Raw genomic sequence first — 25,000 nt, forward strand, 5'->3', positions numbered from 1 at the left:
CACAGTGCTGTGATTGACAAAGGTAATGCTGCATTGTAAATCGCGGTATGCATTACCACTGTGCTGTGCCATCCAAGTATACCTGAGCCAATAATTTTCTCAATCTTGATCCTGGAAGCTTCAATTTCTCTGGCAAACTCATGGACAGCCTGGCATGGGTCCTCGTATGTGTGGGGATCAATATAAAACCTGGCCTCTGGAAACGATACTAGAATAAACAGAATTAGCATTTGGTCACATATTGCAGGATGAAAGCAATTTTCAATCACAGTGACAATCAGTGAAGCACACAGGCGACAGCCACTGCTATGTATTGGCCCTGAAAAGCAATAGTTTCCCCAGATTGAAATTTATTGAAAAAGAGAAGTTTGGCGGAGGCGACTTCTGTACCGTGGCCGTTCTGGTAGTGCATCTTCTCCTCATCCGAGTCTTGAAAAGCCTTGCTGTAGCCACAGTGTCTGTAACACCATATCAGGAAAGGTGGAGAACATTTATACAAGCATTTGCAACAGGGATGGCTGGCGTCTTCTCTTACATAATTACATTCGTTAATATTTCAATAATATATGACTAGAAACCTTTGCATCATCTAGAAATAGTTTATCAATGTAAAAGTTAATTGGCTCAGAAACAGTTCTCCGTTATCTGAGGACAGCGAGTCATTTCATGTTTTAATACTTTTGTGTCATATGGGGATAAAACACACTTCCCCGTGTCTGTATCCCTTCTCCTATGAATTAAGAGATTAAATGCTGGTGGGAAAAAAATCATGTCCATTGAAGTAACTGATAATTAACTATAATCAAATTAATTCTTCTAGGCAGACTTGTGAAGATATCAAAAGTTGTTGAGGGATAACTTGGAGAAATTGCATTGTTAATATAGTTTCACATCAGCATAAAATTTACATTAAACTTTACAATTTGAGAAACTTTGGAATTAATGATTCACTTACATATATCACCCCCCCCCCCCCCCCCCCCAGCCCATAGAAAAAAAGAAACCAGAAGATCACTACTTATAGAAATGGTTTTTGGATCATTCCACCCGTAATCGTTTACCAATGTCTACTGACTGCATGCACGATAAAACAAATCATCTGCTAAACTACGTCTGGTGCATTTTTTTATTTTTTTTTGTAAAATGTGAAAAAGAAAAAGCAGACAGTTCAGAGTAGTCCTCTTGCCGTTTTCTGCAGATGACAATGAGCAGAAAGGTCACGAGGCCCGTGACCAGAGCGGCACAGATCCAGATGATCGTCATGCCGTTGTACCGCAGGGAGACTGGAGGCCATTCGTGGCCGGTGAAGAGTCATGCAAATAATGACAGACGAGGAGGAAGATCAAAAGGAGCTTATCAAACGTGGGATCATGCACACAACATCTGCATGCTATTGATAATATTCTCGTATAAATGAACAAACCGTGCGGACAGATTCCTTTTAACTGTCAACTTTTCTATGTCTTCCAGTGATGAAACAATTGAGTCTGCCTAGCAGTCTGCTGAAGCTCCAGAGACCGCGCATGAGTTTATTAAAAACCCGTACATCAAATGTTTTATGTGACCTACCAAGAGCTGCGATGGTTATAAGAGAGATTCCTTACAAGGTGACCCCTCTATAAAGCCAGAACCAATCTGCTATGAAGGCCACCTCACACCCCACTGTACAACACTAGACTATAGGCCACAAAGACTTACCAATGTTTACAATGTGACTACACTGGTTCGACTTTAGGATATAGAATGCCCCTAATAATTGTGCTGCAGTCAGATGCGATGCAGTGATTAAGCTTACGACAGTTTGGAGTATCTGTAAATCCCGCCTACAGGGAGGATGTTCTTGGCAGGCTCTCACCTGCTTTTCCAGTCTGGATCTCCACGGACGGACTGAAGCGTCCACAGCCTGCCGAGGTCCTCGCCCGGATCTGGAATATGTAACTGGTACCAGACTTGAGGCCAGACACCTTAGCACTGGTGCCCTTTGACTTCAGGGTGGAATAACTCTGCTGCTCTTTGTCCTGTGAACAGCAAGCGGGTATGTCACCGAGGGCTGTGTGCAGGCTACCAATCCTCCACTGGAAAATGTCACGAATCCTCAAAATGGAACAAGTCTGCCTTCTCTAAGCTTTTCAAAGTGTGACACCTCTGAGCAGGGATAATGCTAATCTGTGTCCCAGTTAAGAAAAATTACGCACAAAAAACTGTGTGGATTCAGAACTTGCCAAAATCTTGCCAAATTCTTACTCATGAGGCCTGCTTAAATTTAGACATCATACTAATAACATTGTCTCACACTAATCTGTTAGCAGACGTTAGCTCACCTCGGGGGACCGGTATGCCTGAACTCTTCATCACTTAGCATTTCACATCGTTACCATAGCTCTGAGACACGTCTGTCCCTGAGGGGCTAGCAGACACCGTTTATCAGTCACAGACCACTACGTTGTTAAGTTCCATTCTCCGGAGGCCAGCACCTCGGACAGCTCCTCGATGGCCCAGCAGCTGCCTGTGAGTCGTATTTACATACCCACATCGTGGAGCGGACCACTGCTTGCTAATTCTCTCACACAGCTGAGGTGTCTTTGGCCCCATTAGCCAGCGAAGCTCCTGGCTCACACAGCGATTAACTTCTCACCATAGGTAGGCATGGCTCGTGCTGTTTGCCATCATTGTCACTTTCAATAATCAGACGAAATCATTTACAATCTACCACTGGTTGGTAATTTCCTTTCAATTAATTGGACCTGCCATTGGGCCATATGATTAAACTGTGCTATCTGTGGCCAAGCTACCCTATAAAACGTTACCCTCCATTTAATGGCTCTGTCCATGGTCATTTGTATTTCATGACAAGTGCAGACTTGTAAGGAGTCAGAGTCTGGTTTGCTTGGTTAGAGCACAGCTGAAGTAGCAAACCCTGCCATCAGCATTGGCTGAGAACCCAAATACTGTGTTAAAAAGCCAAAGCACCATATTTTAAATGACTTCTTTTCACTCACTTCACTTAACTGATGTTCACCACATAGTTCATTATGCATAACAAAACCATTGCCATACCTTTTCAAAGTATTTAATGTCATACTCCAGTATCACTCCATTGGGCTGCTCTGGTTCATGCCAGAAGAGGGTTACACTGTTTGTACTGGCGTTCTCCTGGCGGACAGACATCACCTGAGATGGAGCTAGACATGCAGACAATCACACACAGCTTTGTTAATAAGTCTGAATCCAGACCCTTTTATCATACGTTTGGAATGGCAGTAACTAATTTTTTAAACACTGCAAAATATTCAACAGATGACTCCAAAGTATGTGTACAGTCCCCAATTCTATTCCTCCCCAATTCCCTGTATGACAGATTAGTAAGGACATATCCTCATAGTCCACATTTATTTGTGTTTTGTTTAAGATGACGTTCGTTGAGCACTGCCACCAATAAGCAAAATCCATCAGCTACATAAATCCTTCATTTAGAACAGCAATGTATTAGCAGAGAGCCCCCAGGAAACAGACCAGGAGTAGCCTAACTTTTCAGACTTTTTCCTAAACAGTTTTCATAACTGATCAATACCAAGCATAAATTTATACTTCATATAACCAGCCGCTTTCGGGGTTTAATAATAACTAGTAATAATAAGATCTTTAATACCTTTAGTAAGCCTCCTACCTGCCTGGTTCGTAGTGATGTTGACAATGATGTAGGGTGGCATGTTGTTGCTCATGTGGCTTACACCATTTGTGGCCAGGATGTGGAAGGTGTAGTTGGTGTGGGCCACCAAGTTCACCACGTTCACCCGCGGCTCTGTCAGGCCCCTCTGCCTGGGCACAAAGCGAATGAGGGCAGCTCCGGTTCGGGACACCACCCCGGCCCCACCTCCTCCGGTCACCCCAGCGTATGTGACCCCTGCGACCGCCCCGCTAGCGCCGGTCACTCCGCCCGGGCCAACCACACCGCTGCAGTCTTCGCACGGTCCCATATGCCTTACACATTTCTGGCACTGCACGTCATAGACGACATCGGAGCGGCCGCCTGTGTCCAGAGGGGAGCTCCACTCCAGGCTAACCGAGGTCCCGTTTACAGATGAAATCACATTTACAGGTGCTGATGGAGGTTCTGTGGGGACACCAGAGGCAGAAATCATTTAATTACAGGTTAATTACGAGGGTAGAAGGTGCACAAGGCTATCAGACTTGCATATCAAAGCATAATTATTTAATTTGTTCTCAAGAAGACATATGACCTCAGTCTAGGAAGTGTTCCCACTGATTTTGATATTTTTGAATTCACTAAACTCCCACTAAACTCCCACTAAACTCCCACTAAACTCCCATTCATATTAGGACTCACGCGTGCAAGGAGAAGCCGGCGTGTCGGTGGCCGCGCGGTAGAAGCCGGCGTCGCACGGGCAGGTTAGAGCTGCTCGAGTCTCTGAGTGACTGTGGACAGGGCACTTCCCACAGAGCTGGTCTCCAGCCATGGGTTTGTAGAAGCCCACCTCACAGGCTGATGGGACACAGAGCAGAAGACCATGGTCACCTTTCACAGTGCTGACTGACCAGACGCTGACAGTTAACTCCAAATTCACAACAGCGCTGCTATTTCTTTGCTGCTTAGGTAGAGTCAGAAATTAAGCAACCAAAAGTTGGGGAACAAACTAAACAGGGTGTATTGCACACAGATATCGTGCTGAAGTCCACGGTTGCGCAGGCCAGAGCTGGTATACTGAAGAGGAAGCGCCGGTTCAGAAATATAGGAAAAAATGCAAGCAGAGAATTAGCACACAGTAAACGCTTCAGGGTTTCGTGTTTTGATTTTTCCTTTTACACAATCCCTGAGGAGCCCGAAAGAACTCCTGCACGTGAGATTTATCCCTGACTGGTTTCTTCCTTTGTTTTATTCTGTTGCAACATTTTTAAGCTCCCGAGTTGAAAAGCAGGTCATGATAAGCATCAGGGCTACATGCCCGTCAAGTGCAGTGCCGTCCAGCCCCTTTGAAGTGTTTGATAGATTACCAACACACATCAGACTGATACATGCGCAAACAACCCGCGGAGCAGTAGATGTTGTGCAAGCTCGTCTCTTTTGATAAATTAATCATGATGAACCTGCGGTGACCTTTGGAGTTCTTTGCAAAATCTTCCTCTTGGGGGTTTTCTGGGTAAGACACAATATCTGGATTTGAAGGGTTGAGGAGAACAATGTGCCAGGACCTTTTATCCAGGGGCATTTACACACTCCACGTTAGACCGCTGTTTTGCTTGTTTGTTTGTTTTTGTGCTTTTGTATCAGCACTGTTTGGTTTGTCAGTGTCTGTCAGTGTAGTGCACCCACTGCAGGAGGAGATTTACATTACAATGACGTTTAATGAATATTTACAGCCATTGTATGCTGACCTTGATTTTGTTTTCTCTTGGCATAAATAGATAAATAAATATGGCACAAAAAGTGGCTCCAATGGAAAATTTGTTCTCACTTCTGTTTTATTTATGGTCTGTGAATGCAGAGGGTCCAGAACTACGCACATGGGCCGTGCAAAGCCAGTCTGGTCCCAGTAACCTAGTTATTAGACGAAACTCCACAGACATTTCCTCAAGTGTCCTATTCACTGTTGTGATTGATCATTTCTGAGGCTGAACTCTGGCAAATGGCACAGTACTATTGCTGGAGGGAGCAAGCTTGCAAAGCCTTCTGCATAGTGAAGGTTACCCTCTGACAGTTAGCACTCCATGCTGGGCACAGCGAAGACGTCCCCTTTCAGTACGTGTCTTTCACTGCATACACAAACAAAGTGCTTAAAATACATAAAGCAATTAATAAACAATTTGCTAGGATGCAATCAATTATGTGTTAGACCAATGCAGGTGTGTGCCACCAGGGTGAATTTATTTGTTTCATCATTACAGTCAACTGTTTAGGAAACACACACATGCCCAAATCCATGCTTGCGCCCACCAATACCCCTGGGATCTCTTCAGGGACCAAACAACAGCTGCTAACGAGCTGGGAGGATCAACCGAGTGATGAATGATTCTGTCAGCGAAATCATAGCAAGAAATGGGCCACTCCATCACCAGCCTCTGCACGCGCACCTCCTGTGAGCGGCTTGCACGGGCTCCTCCACCCTGCAGGGGTTACCGCAGGCAACCACGTGCACGTCTACTGCCGCCACCGCTCACTGGTACTGTTTCACACACCCTGCCCTGTTTCAATTAAGATAAGCCTCGTATACATCACCACGGTGACACCTGCTAGTGTAACTAGATAAATAGGACAGTTTTCTGTAATGTTCCTTAGGGGTTACCATCTTCCTTCAGAAGATTTAAAAATAAATTGTTTGATTAGCTGTCAGTTTGGTACAGTGATGCAGTGTTAAAATCACAATGTCCCTTTACAACAAAATACACTAGACACCTGAAACATAATACAGTTACTCTGGGGCGTCTTACCATGGAAAATTCCTTGCGATTCTTATTCAGAGTTGTGAAGGCTTATCTGGTCCCCAGCCAAACCTTAATTGCTTAAAACCTTTATAGGAATTCACAGGAAAAGTGGGAACTGGCATTAGTGGGAATGTGTAAAACATGCATTTGGCCTCACCATAAATTTCACGTCTCAAAAATTCCAAACGAGTGTGTGAATTGTGGCTGAGCGGTGGCGGGGCGGAGCTCTGCATCCAGTCTTTTAGGGGTGACATTATAAGGGGTTCATGACATTTGCAGCCAGCCAGACTCTCCCCAGACAGCAGGCCATGCTGCAGTGATGCTGACCATGACTGGCACCATCTGGAAGCCTGAGCACTTCACTCGTGATAAGAGCTCCGATACCGCCCACCCCTCCCCCACGGCCTCGGCACGCCGCAGAGGGATGGAGCCTCAACATGGAGAAAAGCCAGTTATGGGGAAGCAGATGGATGGCAGCAAAGAACGGAAGGGAGGTGATTTGTTCCCAAATTATCAGGTCTTTGGGCTTTGGCTCCGTCTCGCCACAGCGCCAAAGCCTAAACTGGGAAGAAACAGCACAGGCACAATAACAGGCTTGAATGCAGGTTGACCTTTTGATCATCATTAAGTAGAAAGGACCTCTGCCTAGGAAGGCCAAGGAATCTCCATATCTGTGGGAAGCAGATTCATGCTGCACAGACAGAGCCAAGCGGCAGTTGTCCACGGTGACAGGTTCGATACTCGACGTTGTTCCAAACTACACTACACCGTGGAAAGCATGAGAAAGATTTGTGTGGCTTTACATGAAAGTGTAGATTGGCAAAAATTACCCAGTTTTTGATTTGCAAAAGCCATACTCAAAGAATGAGCACTGTAGTGCTTACACCTAAATAGAACTTGATTTGGGTAAACTGTTTGTTTTAGTCTGAGGAAAAAAGGACCTAATTTGAAATTGTCCATGTGGACAAAAATTCTGTTTCTGCCCAGAGGGTGAAGCAGAATGTGTATGTAGCTTTGTTAGAACAAGCGAACTTTATTACACAGCTTTTTTAAAAAATTACATCTACACTAAAGCATATGTCCAAACACATAAGCATCATAAAAATATTTATTTTATACTATAAGAGGAAAATAAAACATTTGATCATTATCTGCTCTTTTTGCAAATTCACATCCCTAAAACTATGTGAAGTAAAACTTTCTTGGCACACCAGCAGAAGTCAAAGGGAGGAATTACCGATCAATTTGCTAAAGAAACGTGGTGTCTGTTTCTAAGTGCTTGATAGATGGAGCTGAGACTGCCTAAATAGAGGGTGACCTTGAGCAGTTGTTAACTGCAGGATGGGAGGCTGGCCGAGCTTGCAGCTGACACCCTCTGGCATGCATCCTTGGTGTAGAGAGGACAGGCATGACTGCTCTCTGTGTAGCACCTTTTAAATAAAAACATTTCAGAGTGTTGGCCATGTGGACTGTGCCAACTGGTTTAAATGTCTCCACTCATCACTCAGTTTATTAGAAACACCTGCCCTCCAGGCTTATATAAACTCACCGACCACTTTGGTAGATACACACAGGCCTATAGCACGCATTTTTACAAGCACATATTTACAGCCATGCTCAACTTGTAAACCACCCTCTACCCTGTTCATCAATGATCAGTTTACAGGTCCGTTAAGGTTTATGAGGTTTATGCGTACTAAGGTTTACGCGAGGTTTACGCGCGTTAAGGTTCAGGCGAGGTTTACGCGCACTTCAATCTCCTGCACTTGCTCTCTGGTAGCAACAGCCCCTGCACGAGCTGTAGAATAACCGACCTGCCCCCCTGGGGAGGGACAGTCCTAGCCTCCGATTGGCTGCCCCCCCATGTGCATGGGCAAAGGCACACTTGCCCTAGCCCAGCGCTAATTAAGAGGTTTAATCTACCTGAACGTTCCCAAAGGGCCGCCCTGTTTTAATTACGTTATTAAACGTCTCTCGTCCGCGCTAATGGCCAGCAGGGAAACACACCACTAGGCGAAGGACTCCTGTCGGAAAAGCGAACCTGACTGGCAGTTGCAGTCTTAGGCAGTGATGAGAGGAAACCAGCGCATGGATTAGACTTTAGCCCCAAGGACCGCCACGCACTAAGTGTTATCTCCGATTGTTGTGCGCGCTACGGCAACGCTGGTTATCCGCCTGGAACAAATGGCTCGCGATAATAGCAGACATAGCCCACAGTAGATGTCTATGGAGGAGAAACAAATACAGGCCAAGTAAACATTACACAATACAGAAGCGCTCATCGGGTGATAACGCTCGAGCATAAAAACTGCGGATGCTAGAAATGTAGGAGAATAAACATAAATGTGAAGTTCCTACAGATGCTGTAGGCACGTGCTGGTGGTGGCGTGCCATCGTGCTCAGTGTCTTTAGCAGACATTCTGGGAAACAGGCGAGACTTTAGCGAGTCTTAGGTGATCAGTGTACAGGGAAAATAACACGCGCGCATGAGTAATCTGTACAGCAAAGATCTGTATCCTACCAAACAGAAAAGAAATCATGCAACAGCTAGAAAAATCTATTTTCTGCGCTGTCGCCTCCCCATTCATGATCTCCGTTTGCTAGCGTTTCTGCATCCGAAAGGATGAACAAACTGTCAGAGCCGGTGTGACGCATAAATCAGAGTTTTCCTTTGAAAATATTATGTAATTACACATCAAACGAGGCAAATGCGTCCGTGTTAATGACCATTAAACAGACGTTAATTGGTTGATTGAATTGGCGTCGTGCATTTAAACTTGCCTAATTGATCTGTGCTGGGGGGGGGGGGGGGGGGGGGCATTTTCATCGCCTCAGACAAAAAGGGAAAGATCTAAATGAGAATTAACGACAACTCGTCTGTCAAATTGCCGAGAAAATGAGGCCCGTGATTCCTTCTTTTGTCTCCGACCCGAGTCAGATCCCCCTCGCACAGCTGCCACGTGGCTCCGGCTTTGAATTTTCCCACGCGCTTATTTGTTTCGCGAGAACAATGCCTCCGTTGACGGACACGACAGCAGCCGAGCGCGAGCGCTGCGTGCGTTGTTACACGCACAGTTTCTGCACCCTTTCATCCTGAACGCCGCGGTCTGACGACTAACCGATGACGCTCTCGGAAATGTCCCCTCGCTGTCGACGTTTCTAAATCAACCCAGCCTCGTCCTCCCGGAGATTTAAATCCGAACGAGTCCGCCTTTTTAGGGCTACACCGTAACAAATTATTAAATTATTAAATATAGTAATGTGAAGCATAAATATGTATAGTAATATAAAAAAGTAAAAGAGGCTGCACTCTGAATGACCGAGGAAGTTTTTTGCTTGGCCAGGCCCTTATTGTGCAGACAATTTCTCGGTATACCCGGAGAGCAGCATGCACGAAGAGGGGGAGGATTTGAGTGAACGGCAAAGTCCCGTCTGGTTGAGATACAGTTCATTCCTTTATCGGAAAAATACCCCTCCAGCATCCTCGGGTACCCCCAAACCGGTCTGCAGATTAGACCAGCGCTCGCTCACAATGGCAAAATAGCGCGAGGGGCCTTTGATGTTGGCAAACGGAGCCTTTAGCTTCTCCATTTAATCCTGCTGTAATATGCTGGACAGGAAACCATCACAGCGCACTCAAGACACTCCACGCTAAATCACAAAGAAGGCCAATTCGCCGCCATCGTACATCCCCAGAAGCGCAGTCACCTGGTATCAGTGCTACGGTAGAGTCACAGTCTGTTGATGTGATATGACAGTAACAGAGGATGGACAGATGCCAACAGAAGCGCCCTTTATACATCTCATAAATTAATATTAACCTACAGATACTGCGCATATTCACTGCGTAATGTACAAAGATAGAACAAAATCATTATTCTCACTATTCATCTCATTAAGGCAATGAATACATATCTCCGAGATTTTGCCTACATGTTACAAATAGAGTAAACAAAATAATATCTTACTTTCATTAAAAAAAAGTAACATCAACAACATCAAGTAAATATGACAAACCCCATCTATGACTTCCTTGGCGTCCCACCAAGTTCGTGTGTCTCTGTCCTGGGATGGAGGAATACGCCTGTAAAACTGCTCACAGGATGGTCACGGGACGCTCACAGGAGCTGATTAGTGTGACTGAGCACCATGGCTGCCCTTGTTCCCCCCGTGGTGCACAAGAAAAAGGAACATGACTATGTTATGTTCTGGTTTAGCGAGAAGACTGTAAAGTGTAAAGTCTGTTGTTCGATAGTCTCCTTCTCTCCAGTTTCCTGCTGAAATCTGGAAACAAACAGCTGTTTTACCAAAATATCAATATGTATTCTCGTTTATATTTGTAGTTCGGTTCCCTCGGTTTTCCAAACCAAAGGAGAAAATAATGCGTTGTTGGTTTGTAGTACAGGTTCAGTTACTGTTTACACAAACATACACTGCCTGGCCACAAAAAAGGTCACCACCTGGATTTAACTAAGCAAATTATCCCATTGGATAATTACTGCATGGGTGATTATGTTTCAGCTGGCAACAAGTTATTTAACCCTAACTGATGCTGTGAGTAGCTTCTCATTTGTTAAACAACCATGTCGAAAGACACATCCTGTGGTCGTGGAAAAGATGCTAATCTGTTTCAGAAGGGTCAAATTATTGGCATGCATCAAGCAGAGAAAACGTCTAAAGAGAATGCTACTAAAACAGGGTTAAGAACTGTCCAACGCATTATTAAAAAGTGTAAGTACAGTGGGGAAACATCATCTTTGAGGAAGGAATGTGGTCAGAAGAAAATCTTGAACGATCATGATCAGTGATCACTTAAACGTGGTGAAACCAAATCGTAGAAAAACAACAGTAGAACTCAGGGATATGTTTAATAGTGAAAGTAAGAGCATTTCCACATGCACAATGCGAAGGGAACTCAAGGGATTGGGACTAAACAGCTGTGTAGCCTTAAGAAAACCACTTGTCAGTGAGGCTAACCGGCAAAAACAGCTTCAATTTGCTAGGGAGCATAAAGATTGGACTCTGGAGCAATGGAAGGAGGTCATGTGGTCTGATGAGTCCAGATTTACCCTGTTCCAGAGTGATGGGCGCATCAGGGTAAGAAGAGAGGTGGCTGAAATGATGCACCCATCATGCCTAGTGCACAAGCCTGTGGGGGCAGTGATGTCATGGGATGCTCACCTCCCGCGAGGCACGTGGTTTGGAGGAGGACCTTCGTGGCCAGGCCTGCACACACCTGTACTTCGTTTTGTCTGTGTGTTTTTAAACTCATGTCAGGGTGTGCGGAGTTGTTGGTCATTGTAGATGTAATGTCTGAATGTAATGTGTTTGTGTTAGATGTATTCTTGTGTATCGTGTTTGTTTAAATGTCAAATCGTTTCATGTTTATCTTTTGTAATACGTGTGAGTGCCGCTGTCATTTATGTAATAAATGTTCGTCCCTGTCGAGGAAGTCTGTGCGTCCTGCCCCTCGCCCTACGGCACCCGGGCCAACGCACGTTACAAGTGATATGATCTGGGGTTGCTGCAGTTGGTCAGGTCTAGGTTCAGCAATGTTATGTGTCCAAAGAATGAGGTCAGCTGACTACCTGAATATACTGAACGACCAGGTTATTGCATCAATGGATTTTTTCTTCCCTGATGGCTCGGGCATATTCCAAGATGACAATGCCAGAATTCATGGGGTTTAAATTGTGAAAGAGTGGTTCAGGGAGCATGAGACATCATTTTCACACATGGACTGGCCACCACAGAGTCCAGACCTGAACCTCAATGAGAATCTTTGGGATGTGCTGGAGAAGACTTTTCGCAGTGGTCCAAATCTCTCATCATCAATACAAGAGCTTGGGGAAAAATTATTGCAACTCTGGACAGAAATAAAAGTTGTGACATTGCAAAAACTTGTGGAAACGATGCCACAGCAAATGTGTGCCGTAATCAAAGCTAAAGTTGGCCCAACAAAATATTAGCATGTGACCTTTTTTTTGGCCAGGCAGTGTATTTTCCATCGAACCAAAATATGCAAACAAATAGTCAAATGGACACACCAAATCCTGAGAGCTCAGATTAACAAATATTCAAGAGTGCTCTGCACTGGAGCAAAGAGGCTTGCGGAGTTTGTATATATGGGGGCTTTGTGTGTGTGGTATTTTTACCAGCAGATCTGGGTAAAGCAGAGCACTTCTGCATTTGTGTGTGTTTATGTTGGACCAAACATTAGCGAGGCACGTTCCCTCCTCACTGCTGTTCGCTGCCGCCACTCTGCTCATTAACGCAGTGTTCAGGATCTTGTGAAATCATGTTCTGTCTTTAGTCTGTCTGGTGCCTTTGGTCTGTACTGTGTTCAAAATTAAAATGAACCATACCAAAGTCCGACTGAAAGCGCACAGGAACCGGTCTGCTCAAGGGGTCCGTTTATCTGGTGGGCAGCAAGATATAAAATATTGTTTTTTCTAAGTGTTCTGTATGTCTTATCATTCTGTTATTCCGATCTGTTATTTACATTTACATTTATGGCATTAAAGCTGACACTTTTATCCAAAGTGACTTACATTGCGTTATTAACATTGTTCTGTTATTTGTCATATAAGAAGTACATTTTAAAATGTATGATTACTTGTTAACTAGACAAATAACTTTCTTCAGTTAGGGAAACCAATCTGAAATGGGCTAAATGATTTGGGAAACCATTGAATCTAGACCAAGCTGGGTCAAGCCGAGGACACAGAGACATCTTAAATATCCAGGGTTCATTTAGTCTGAGTCTGTGTCACAGAGAGCGGTACCATACTAATGGCAGAAAAAGGTTTTTGAGTGAATGTCTCAACATAGTCAGAAACCTAAAGTGTTATATGTTAAAGCAATCTTATGTAGCCAAAAAAAGTCTTTTATATAAAGGTTTGTATATAAATTGTATAAATTGTATTGTATATCATATTTTATGAAAATGAACCTAAATAATAGTTTATAGTTTTGAAAAATGCTTATTGCAAAACAATCCTGAAATATATAACAGTTCAATAGGATATCAGAATGTAAAGGATTGGTCAGAGAATACTTCAGTCAGATGTATAACTTGAACCTTTGAAATATATCTTGGGGTCAGAAAATCTGTAAATGCCAGAGTAATACTAAACAGAGGAGCATTCATACAAAGCGTGTTAATGTATGTAAAAAAGGTTTCTGAAACCACATCCACATCTGGAAGGCAAATTGCTCTCCCAAGCAGGACAGGGGGGCTTGTGGTGCTCTTGTGAAGATTATGGTGTAAACTTATGGATGCTTGTGGCATCTCAGTTATTTCTCAACCCATTTTCATTCCCAGTGACCCTTTTCATTTGACTATACAGGCAGCGAACAGCTGAATTGGCCTGCAGCAGCAGCAGCACACCCTGGGGCCTGCACACAGGGGCCCAGCCTGGGCAGGCATAAACCAGGCCTTAAGGACACATGATATGCTGCATTCTGAGGCTCCAGGCCACACAACTGGACCTCTGCAACTAACAGATTTTACCCAAATAGGCCAAGTGCATTTGAATGAGAAAGATCAAAGTACGATTTCAGGGGCCTACGGACCAGTTGTGTGAGCTAGGGGTCTTAAAGTTGGCCGACCTAAACCAGGCCTTAGGGAAATGGGAAACAGCACGGCTGAAGGCCCTAGGTCAAAAGGTCGAGCCCTGCAGTACTCTACATGTGCCTTGTTGAGTTACCATTTTGCTAAAAGTGATAAAAGTTAATAATTTTGCTGAGAAAGATCTACATGTCAAGATGCCTCCTATGGGATTGGAGTGTGTAGCATCCATGGTAACCATAGTCACGTATAAATTGTAAAATCTTCATTTCCAGAGAACAAATGGATGGACAACCAAGTCGTGGCAATGTCGCATACAATTAGGAAATATTTTTGCGTCACTCACATGACATAGCGAGATTATTTAAATAGCGTAGGTCGTCGTTCCAACGCAAAATACTTGTATTCTATTACTTCCACTAAGCAATTCCCATAGTACCTGTCCTACTTTAGCTAACCGTAACAAGAAAAATTAGTTTCTCTGTCACTTACCAGCATTCTGACTTACCTACTGGACGTTCGTCCCCATTAAGTCGAACAGGAGATTACAAAAAAGGACACTTCTCTATTAGATATCTGCTTTGTTTAACGATTTTAAAAAGTTAAAATTAGTTTTCCAGGAAACATGTAAGTAGACAATGCTATTGAGCCATGGTATTGTCGCATAAAATGAGGAAATATTTTCATGTTTTGCTGCATAATCACTGACTCAGGTATTGGTATGCATGTTTCCATAAGAGAAAATCTGATACTGTCACATAATATAACAAAGATATAAAGACTACAGAGTTCCAATGTTTTATGGCAATAGACTGATGTTCCTTGCTTGACATATATGTAATACAGCCAGAGTTCAAGTGGGTTTTTCAAATAGGCTACTAAACACATATATTTAATTCAGTAGAATTTATTCACAGTAGAATTTAGCGTGGGGCCTCTATGGGCTGGAGTGCCTGTCGGAGTCTGACATGTATACGCTCATGCCAGAGGGATCTGACCGAGCTGGGATCAGTTGGGAATGACAATGGGCTGGATGGCTAGCCGAAATAACGGAATGTGCCTCTTTTTAAAGAGAGTTAACACAAGCTTTAATCTGTGTGTGTGGAGGTGGGTGGGGGTGATGTTTCTGTTGACAGGAGGTAAGTACCGAGCAGGGATGCCTCTTGACACAGGAAGGTTTGCAGGTGAATGCGAGGTGTTGAAGCCTTAGACAGACCTGTCTAAGAAGGGTTGATGGTATTTTGAGGGCAAGTTCCTCTTTGTCTAATGAAAAAGAAATGATCCATTTCAGTCTGTTATTATTATTACTATTATTATTATTATTATTATTATTTGACAAGTTTGATTAATGTTAGTAAGGATTAGAACCCAGAAGGCTCTTAACATTTCAGGATACATTTTAAGTATTTAACCATATGTTAATAAAGTGTACTTTTTTCCGTTTTTGATTTGTTATTAAAGCCTTGCCATAGCAGCAGATTCGATTCTATTGGATGAATCCTTATGAATAAGTTAGCCCGCAGCTGCGTCTCGACATTTGTGTCTGTGGGATGGAGGCTCTCTGGTGAATGCAAGTGGGTTAAATCAAGTCACCATGCGGAGTGGATCTGACAAGGCATCCTGCCACCCCGATGAGCATGTACAGTCTCATCCCTTTTGAAACAGATATTTCCCCTTGCCGGCATCTCCCTGGCCCAGCGAGGCCCGCCGGCATGGCAGGAACCGAGCGACCCAAAGCAGAGCTGACAGCGTTGATGCGTGAATCCATCACTCTGTTTTGATCGGTGCTTAAAAAAGCACAGGAGAGCCTGTCGCTTAAAAGCCTTGCTCAGAGGGAAGGGCTCTGCATGGCTTCTGCAGAGCTGACATGCAGGTCCCAGCTGTGGTGGGCCGTCACCCTGGAGACAGGACGCCAGGGCTGGCACACCACTCCGGGGTGGCAGCTGAGGGGCACTTGCTCGGGGCAGATGTGGTGTCAGCCACGCGGGCACTCGGTTACGGCAGGCTCCGCCTCAACCCCGGGGTGTGCAGGACTGAGAGCATGCACGGTGTCTGGACTGAGAGTGGGCGAGCTAGCTCAGAGACCCAGTGGGAGCACAGAGGCCTGAATCTATCACTCTGACCCCTGACCTTTCACACTTCACAGAGGTGAGCTTATGGCCCACAGAAGACTAAGGGTGGCTAGTGCCGTACTACACCCATATCAAATCAGAATTACCAGCTATTATCTATCAGACATTAATTATAATCACACAGATCACATTAGTGCGGGCCTCATAATAGCGACTGATTACGATCATTTCCCAGTGCTGAGCAAAACTATCATGTATGCGTTTCAAATGGGCGCTGGTATACCACGGATATAGTCACAATTAAACAAACCGTCAGGCCTGATGTGAGACAGCGAATAGCTTGTGAAAAATACATGCTACAGACAAAGCAACTAATTAAACCTAAACTAATAAAGTCTAAAAAGTACTAATATACTTCTGCCCTAAATTACATTACTGTGTAGTATCATTTACTTTTAAAGAACAGAGTTCAGTAACACTTTTGTGAAGGGCACTGTTTACAAGGATTCAGGACACCTACATAAACCCCACATGTCGCATTAAAATCTGACATCACACGGGGTGGTAAGAAATAACATCACGTAATGTTGATTTTTTTGCTATGTCAGGGTGACATAATGTGGTTGATATGACATGGCTCTCAAATGAGGCTGTTGGAAAATTGAACAAAAGTGAAGAGTTCAAAACGATTCTCCGTTGTTTCTCCTATGGCCTCATAATAATGACAGGAAACTGCTGTGTAACATATATTTTAGTGAGCTTTTGACACTAACAGTTTTCCCTGTCACTGTTAAAACGTTACGCTCCGAAACACTCTGGGAATGTACTGGCACATCACAGGGGCTGGAAAGAATTGCCCCAAAACATAAAAACATGTTTTGTCCATCACTGTGTAAATTTTAGCATTCATCTTAAATGTTAGTGGTGGAGTTCCTTGAATCTTCATTAATGTACCTTTAAGCGATAAAGAAAATATACATAACACGATTATTATACTATCATGGCATTGCACAAGGATTCACAAAAAATCTAAACTGTCGAATGGAGCTAATTTAAGGCCACTGGCAACTTTAGTTGCTGTAGTCTGTTGTCTCTTTAAGAAACAAATTACACAGGTTTAGTGTAGTTAAACCACCACGCATTCTAAAATACAACTGTGCCAACGTTTTTATAGACAATTTTCTTAATTCAGATTTATTTAGTGAGAGTTCAGTAAGTTTACAGATACAGTTTGTAGGGCGTCTGTTACAGTTTGTTTTAATGGATAAAATCTGTCATTAGAGGGTAAAATTTGTCAGTGTCACAAACATTAATAAAATATGTTACACAGCAGTTTCTCGAGTCATCGTTATGACAGCAGGAGACACTACAGAGCATCTTTTTAAGTCACTTTTGTTTCAATTTTACCAACATCCTGCCGCGTCAACAGCGTATCAGCATTATGTCACGCTGACACAGCAGAAAAATCAATACATTCTGAGCTGCAACGTCAGTTGTCATAACGTGACATTTTATTTCTTCCCACCCAGTGTTGTCACAATCAAATGTCACCAAAAATCTGTCACTTCACATAGTTGTTATGGCAACTTGACATCAAAGTTGACAAAAGCAGCTTTTATGACAACCAAAGCTCGTTAGAATAAGCAGTTATGAACGTTTACGAATGTTTATGAACGTGGCCATGAAGGGGCTTAAGGAGCTGTCATGTAGCCTTCTGAACAGTGCCCACCAGTAAAGTGGTACCTAGAGTTAGTGAGCAACAGTGAAAACATGAAACACTCCTTTACACTAAAAGCTAATCGAGATGAAATGTGTGGCTCCAAGCCATATTCAGCCACACTGCATAATTCAGAGCTGAGGAAGTGCTTTCCCAATGACCTGTCAAAACAAGTGAGACCTCAGAGGTCCTGGGCTCCCCTGAAGAAACACAGGTAAGAGCGATGTCTTCTTAGAGTTACTGGTCCATAAGTCATTTGCAGATGACTGCTTTTAGCTGCTTAATGTTTAATGTTTAATTACCCGTTGGCTTTGAATAATTGTTTCTTATTACCACAAAGACAGAACGCCTCAGACAAGTAAAGGTGCCTGAACAAGGTCAGTCTATCAGCATCGAGACTTAACGTTTGCCTAAACACACGCACAACAAGAGTTAGAAAAGCAGGAGTGGAGCCGCTTACCGATGCAAGCCTCCCTGTGCTCCTCGAAGCCGGCGCTGCACACGCACCGTCCAATAGGAACGAGCCACTCTCCCTCGGCACTGCAGTACATCTTGGGTGTGTCTTTCTCCTCGGCGTGATCCACGCACCGACCCCTGACCTCTACCAGCGACGAGGAGTCGGCGCCCGTGACCACATCCGTGAACACGGCCAGGTTCCGCGCCATGCCCGTGCACCTCTTGTAGTAGACGCGCACGGAGACGACGGCTATGCAGGCGCCGATGTCCTGGAAGGCCAGGTAGAAGCCCCTCCTGCCCAACGGGCCCACGCCACGCACCTCCGTGTTGAGCTTTAGCCTGCGCACGCCCAGGTCCACGTTGGTGAAGCTCTCGTCTGCCGCGATGGTGTCTATCTTGGAGAACTGGCTCTCGCGTACTCCGGCTACGCCCACGTCCCGGTCGGCCTCGCAGTAGTAGAGGTTGAAGGTCTCCTTGCAGGTCCCCAGCACGCCGGGCATGCTGTTGCAGTCGCGCAGCGTGAACTTGATCTCCACGTAGACGCGGTGGGCACCGCCACGCTGGATCCAGGCGGTGCGCAGCCAGTTGTTCTGATTGGGGCTCATGACATTGCACACCTGGTACGTGTGGATGGGGCTGAAGTACTCATCCATTTCGTTAATTGCATCCCACTGGAGGAGGAGGAGGAGGAGGAGGTAAGGAGTTATCTATATTGCAAATGGTGTTTACATTTTAGTATTAATTCATGGGCCCGAGTCAATTAATCGTGTATTAGTTTACACAATTCGTTGAGCATTTTGTGTCTTACTGCTATGCCACATCTATTAGTCATGCATGAAGTTGGCACCAATCATTGTGATGCATAATGTAAATATTGCATTCAAATGTGCAACCTGATTTGAATTCATTCAAGTCAATTTATCAACATTCACAGACTCATCCCTCTATTGCACAGCAGGGCCACTGGTTTAATCAACTCATCACAGCACATCAGACACTTTTTTTTGGGGGGGTGGGAGAGGTTATCTTAAACATGAGAAGATTTCTAATGGTGCACCAACGTCTTTAGTAAGCTACACACTTTTCCCCAGTTAGCCCAAACCTCAGTTCTTTTTTGGGCAGGCACCCAGAGCGAAGGCACTCAGTTTTATAGACAGGCGCATTAAAACTCTTCTCCAGAGGAAACGTATTCAGATGGAGAGGAGATGGCATCAAACAGAATGGGGACCAGATAGCGATGACATCCGGATCAGGCGGTCTGCTGCCAATTAGCCTGGCTCTCTCGGTCAGTTCATGAAATAATAAAGCCAGCAACTTGCACTGTGAAAGACCTCGAGCTTAACCGTATAGGGGAGGGCCCTGCGGGTGGGCGGGAGGGGTGATCGGAGGGTGGTGTTATCCATCTGAACAGCCTCACAAACTGCTTTTTATCCTTAGGAGCTTGGAGGCCTACCATTCACAGGCCAGCGATGGGAGTTGCATTTTCCAGGGTAATTAGAATACACATGGACAGCCCGGACAGCCCGGACAGCCCGGACAGCCCGGACAGCCTGGACAGCTGCCATCAGGGGAATTCATCTCAGCTCGCCCGCCTGGGCGTAAGCGGGTGAACACTGAATAATGAACGCGGCTCTGAAGTGGCCTATATGGGATGCGTGTGTGCCAGTCAAAGGGTGATGGAGACAGGCAAGTGGAGTGGAGGGGAAGAGAAAACTGCTCAGCCCCCAACCCCAGAGCTTTAACTTCACCCTGAAGGTCCCCTCCCAGACCTAATTTCACCCTGAAGCCCCCCCACCCACCCCTGAGAGCCCTAACTGCCCCCGCAGTTTTTTTATGGCGTCTGAGTGTGTGGCGGCGCTGTGGCGTGCAGCAGACAGCTTCATGCTCCGGCGCGGAGAGCCTCGGGGCTCTCCGACAACGCACGCTTCTCCAGGGCTAATCTCACACCTGCCCGCACTTCCCAAAGGCAGTGTGCCGAAAAGCTCCGATAAGGCAGGCCAAAATGAGAGACATCAGCTCGGGCTCACCATTCCATGAGACCAGGCTCTTACCACAGTGTACTGGTGGTCAGCATGTCAGAAAACAGAGACTCAGGGTTTGGGACCTCTTAGCATTGCACTCAGTGGCTCAGCAAATGAAATCAGTGAACATTAATGATGCTTTCAGGCACAGAAGGGCTTTTTTTGTACTTATTTGAATAAGATGAATTTTGGGGGATTGGGGTGATGGGTAATTGTCATCTTTTTCAAGACCCGCTCTTGAAACATGCAAATTAGAGAGGTATAAGTGTTATTTGCGAAGGTTTCCGCCAGGCTGCCCTCGGATGGCGGAAACCCCTCGGATCTGACCGCGGTGGCCCGGGTCCCTGTTCAGGCGCCACACCGCCGAACGCAGTGGATTTCCTAGGCTGTCTCACCTCCCCCTCCCCTGGGGAGAAGCACAAAAGCTGTAATTAAGACTGAGGATTCTAGCACATCCCGTACTGCTGACTAAAACATAAACAGCCTTCCCAACGCACACATCACTACTGCTTCCGAAAACCTTTATGCTTTTAAAGGTGACCAGTAAGCAAAAGTCCAAATCAAATTAATACCATTAGCATGTTTAGGAAAGTTTTCCTACTTATGTCAGATGTTTGAAGTTTGTTCTGCCTCGATTACTGAAGCTGTGCGGTTTAGTTTGCTTCCTCAATGCTGTTCCTTCGTGAAATGCTGAATAATAAAACTGCAGGCCAGGAGCCTCGGAATTTTAGAACATTGCGGCCTGGTATTTTTCAACGCTTTAAACACCTTTGTATGTAAATGCAGCTAATCTGCATAATTTCCATATCTACGCAGGCCATAATTCTCCTGCGTTTGGGGGTCATGCTTGCTTTTCTTTCCTTCGCTTATTCGAGCACGCAGAACATGTGTAGCAGTTCAACAAAGGATTTCCAAAGATTGTCATTCTTACTGGGTAATTCGTGCTGTAGCTCATGACCTTATATTCTGAGACTAAATATGAACAAAGAGATAAGGAGAGAATTTCATAAAATGAATATCTTTGTATCACATGAAGCTTTTCCACTTGTTAAGGTGATAACGTTTGTTAAAGTAGTAACGCACATTAAGGTAGTAACGTATGTTTAGGTGGTAATGTATATTAAGGTGGTAATGTATGTTAAGGTGGTAACATGTTAAAGTAGTAACATATGTTTAGGTGGTAACGTATGTTAAGATAGTAATGCATGCTAAGGTAGTAACAGATGTTTAGGTGGTAACGTATGTTAAGATAGTAATGCATGTTAAGGTAGTAACAGATGTTTAGGTGGTAACGTATGTTAAGATAGTAATGCATGTTAAGGTAGTAACAGATGTTTAGGTGGTAACGTATGTTAAGATAGTAATGCATGTTAAGGTAGTAACAGATGTTTAGGTGGTAACGTATGTTAAGGTAGTAATGCATGTTAAGGTAGTAACAGATGTTTAGGTGGTAACGTATGTTAAGGTAGTAGTGCATGTTAAGGTAGTAACAGATGTTTAGGTGGTAACGTATGTTAAGGTGGTAACGTACGTTAAGGTGGTAATGTCTGTTAAGGTAGTAACAGATGTTAAGGTGGTAATGTCTGTTAAAGTGGTAATGCATGTTAAGGTAGTAACAGATGTTTAGGTGGTAATGTCTGTTAAAGTGGTAATGCATGTTAAGGTAGTAACAGATGTTTAGGTGGTAACGTATGTTAAGATAGTAATGCATGTTAAGGTAGTAACAGATGTTAAGGTGGTAACGTATGTTAAGATAGTAATGCATGTTAAGGTAGTAACAGATGTTTAGGTGGTAACGTATGTTAAGATAGTAATGCATGTTAAGGTAGTAAAAGATGTTTAGGTGGTAACGTATGTTAAGATAGTAATGCATGTTAAGGTAGTAACAGATGTTTAGGTGGTAACGTATGTTAAGATAGTAATGCATGTTAAGGTAGTAACAGATGTTTAGGTGGTAACGTATGTTAAGGTAGTAATGCATGTTAAGGTAGTAACAGATGTTAAGGTGGTAATGTCTGTTAAAGTGGTAATGCATGTTAAGGTAGTAACAGATGTTTAGGTGGTAACGTATGTTAAGGTAGTAATGCATGTTAAGGTAGTAACAGATGTTTAGGTGGTAACGTATGTTAAGATAGTAATGCATGTTAAGGTAGTAACAGATGTTAAGGTGGTAATGTCTGTTAAAGTGGTAATGCATGTTAAGGTAGTAACAGATGTTTAGGTGGTAACGTATGTTAAGGTAGTAATGCATGTTAAGGTAGTAACAGATGTTAAGGTGGTAATGTCTGTTAAAGTGGTAATGCATGTTAAGGTAGTAACAGATGTTAAGGTGGTAATGTCTGTTAAAGTGGTAATGCATGTTAAGGTAGTAACAGATGTTTAGGTGGTAACGTATGTTAAGGTAGTAATGCATGTTAAGGTAGTAACAGATGTTAAGGTGGTAATGTCTGTTAAAGTGGTAATGCATGTTAAGGTAGTAACAGATGTTTAGGTGGTAACGTATGTTAAGGTAGTAATGCATGTTAAGGTAGTAACAGATGTTAAGGTGGTAATGTATGCTACACGGTAATGCCACACAGATGTGCATTTCAGCAAGTCCACATCTTCATGGGTTTGTTTTTTTCTGACATCTATCAAGACTCACTAAGTCAGTATTATCTTTGAATGTATCCACTGCTACAGCCTTCTTGCAAGTGTTGCTAATGTGACAGATATAATAGATATTTTAGACAAGCCTACACTATCTAAGTCTGTACGCCTTCCACGAGTTATTGATGAGAAATGTCAGCTAGAGAGATACCCACAGATATTTTTATGCTACTGTGTTTATCGACAGAGACAGATGTCTTAATTACTGCTAAGCTGGTATGACACCCTTACTTTCTCTCCTGATGTTATTGCCTTGACAATGGTTCTGCCAAAGGTGTAAGTGAAAAACTCCATTAAAATCATAAGTTCCATGGAGCTATAAAAATGTATTCTGCATTCCTGTGTGCGACAAGGAGGTGCCAGCTGTTTAAACATTTAATAATAGGCCCATCCCCTGTTGACTAGCTGTGTCGAACTGATAGAGGGTGTCCTGACTTGGTTGAACACATTATAGTTCCAGATCATTTAGGAGGAACAACGTAATAATAATTATTCCGAATTAGAAAAAAAAAAATTGTTATTGGCACATGTTCATCAGCATGCACAAGGTGTCTCAGTTGCCAGAACACAGCAATAAAACAAGTATAAAAGATGTGGAAAGTCCAGTGTGAGCTGCAAGAGATCCAATTTCAGATTAGCAGCTGGAAGAGAAAATCCTTTGAATCTGTTTAAACAGAGGCAGAGTAGCAGTCCGTAACGCCTGCCCACTGGACAGCACTCACCACGGCAGAGTTAGCCCAGCGTCGCTCGGCCAGGAATACTAACATGTGAAACATCACCCTCTGCTGTCTTCCCTGAACCGTGAGAAATTCTGATTTGAATGGAATTCTCTTACCCACTGATTAGAATGCTTGCCCTTTGACAGCGATAACCTTTTTACAATATGACTGTTAATTGCACAGCATGTTGGCATAGATCATGAAGTCCTGTCTGCAAATGCTAGGTGGGAATCTGAATCCGTGCAGTCCTGGAATCACTGTGTGTGTGTGTGTGTGTGTGTGTGTGTGTGTGTGTGTGTGTGTGTGTGTGTGTGTGTGTGTGTGTGTATGTGTGTGTGTGCCAAATGCTTTTTCTCTCAAAGGATATTTTGATGTTATCATTAATGCAAAAAAGAAAAAATACAGCTAGACTGCTGCAGCTGCATTTAGCTTAAATAGTGTGTGTTATTTTAAGGGAAACTGCTTTGTCGATAGAAATGTTTAGTAATTAAACAATTATAAAATATTACTCAGTCAAGACAGTGGCTTACATTTATTAAAGTGTTCATGCATCAGTCTGTTAGTTAGACCAAACGGGTGTGTTGTTTTAGGTGGTTAATAATTACCCTTTTAAAAACTCACTGGAAGAAGTCACGTGGACAAAGAACTCAGGACACACCATGACACCAAAGGCCTCCTAATCCCAGTGGACCTCAGGTGACACCGAGGTCCTACCAACCTGGTGGGCCTCAGGTGACCCGCCCCTCCTCCTCCAAGGTCACGAATGACAAATACTTCCTGGAGCTGGGACGCGCAGCCAAGCATCGGGAGTCGAGCGCTGCTTTAAACAGTGTCGTATGACGACACTGGCGTGGGGAGTTAAGTGACTGTCTCCTTCCTCTTAGTGCCTGCTTAGGAAAAACTCAGGCGGGAGAGGAGCAGCTTGGGTGAGGGGCAACTATGGAGGCCTCACAGACGAGATTGCTGGAGATGGGGGTATCGTACTATGCAGGTGCGCCCAGTCTTCCGCTAAGCTTGCAGTGTGGACAGTGAGCAGTTTGAGCATCATAGCATTATGGCATCATGAAACAGGTAACATTTGGGGTTTACAATTGCCGTGTAGCTACGTTTTTTCTTTTGTTGAGGCTGATGTTACACGTCACAGGGGTATCCAGGGTCCTGTGGTTCACTCCCAGGACATTTCAGAGGACCTCCCATCCACCCTGTTACCGCAGACATGTGCTACAGCTAGCACCTGAGTAGGTGGGGCCTCTGTATTCATCCAATCATGTCACAGCCTTCCTTCATTCAGGAAAGTTAACTTACTCTTTTCTCGATTGCTTGGGCCTGGTTCCCGACCACAACCTGGCCAGGGC

General features: G+C 44.1%; 1 protein-coding gene across 3 annotated transcripts in view; it reads right to left on the reverse strand.

Annotated features, from left to right (window-relative positions):
* epha8 (eph receptor A8) overlaps window positions 1-25,000 on the reverse strand; it is a 55,445-nt gene that overhangs the window by 11,525 nt on the left and 18,920 nt on the right. The window contains exons 1-9 of one of the 3 annotated variants that reach the window (XM_081705374.1): window positions 24,951-25,000; window positions 18,261-18,927; window positions 4,349-4,504; window positions 3,668-4,114; window positions 3,058-3,182; window positions 1,856-2,018; window positions 1,166-1,283; window positions 391-458; window positions 83-208 (exon numbers count right to left, since the gene is read on the reverse strand). The exon at window positions 24,951-25,000 is cut by the window's right edge and continues 811 nt beyond it. In XM_081705374.1, the coding sequence (XP_081561500.1) occupies window positions 83-208; window positions 391-458; window positions 1,166-1,283; window positions 1,856-2,018; window positions 3,058-3,182; window positions 3,668-4,114; window positions 4,349-4,504; window positions 18,261-18,909 (1,852 nt within the window). In that variant the 5' untranslated portion in view covers window positions 18,910-18,927; window positions 24,951-25,000. The remainder of the gene's footprint in view (window positions 1-82; window positions 209-390; window positions 459-1,165; window positions 1,284-1,855; window positions 2,019-3,057; window positions 3,183-3,667; window positions 4,115-4,348; window positions 4,505-18,260; window positions 18,928-24,950) is intronic. The other 2 variants (XM_081705373.1, XM_027024887.3) reach the window with 2 other exon arrangements.

The sequence above is a fragment of the Electrophorus electricus genome, chromosome 22 (genome assembly GCF_041902795.1).
Source record: "Electrophorus electricus isolate QZ-2024a chromosome 22, ASM4190279v1, whole genome shotgun sequence".
NCBI classification, from domain to species: domain Eukaryota; kingdom Metazoa; phylum Chordata; class Actinopteri; order Gymnotiformes; family Gymnotidae; genus Electrophorus; species Electrophorus electricus.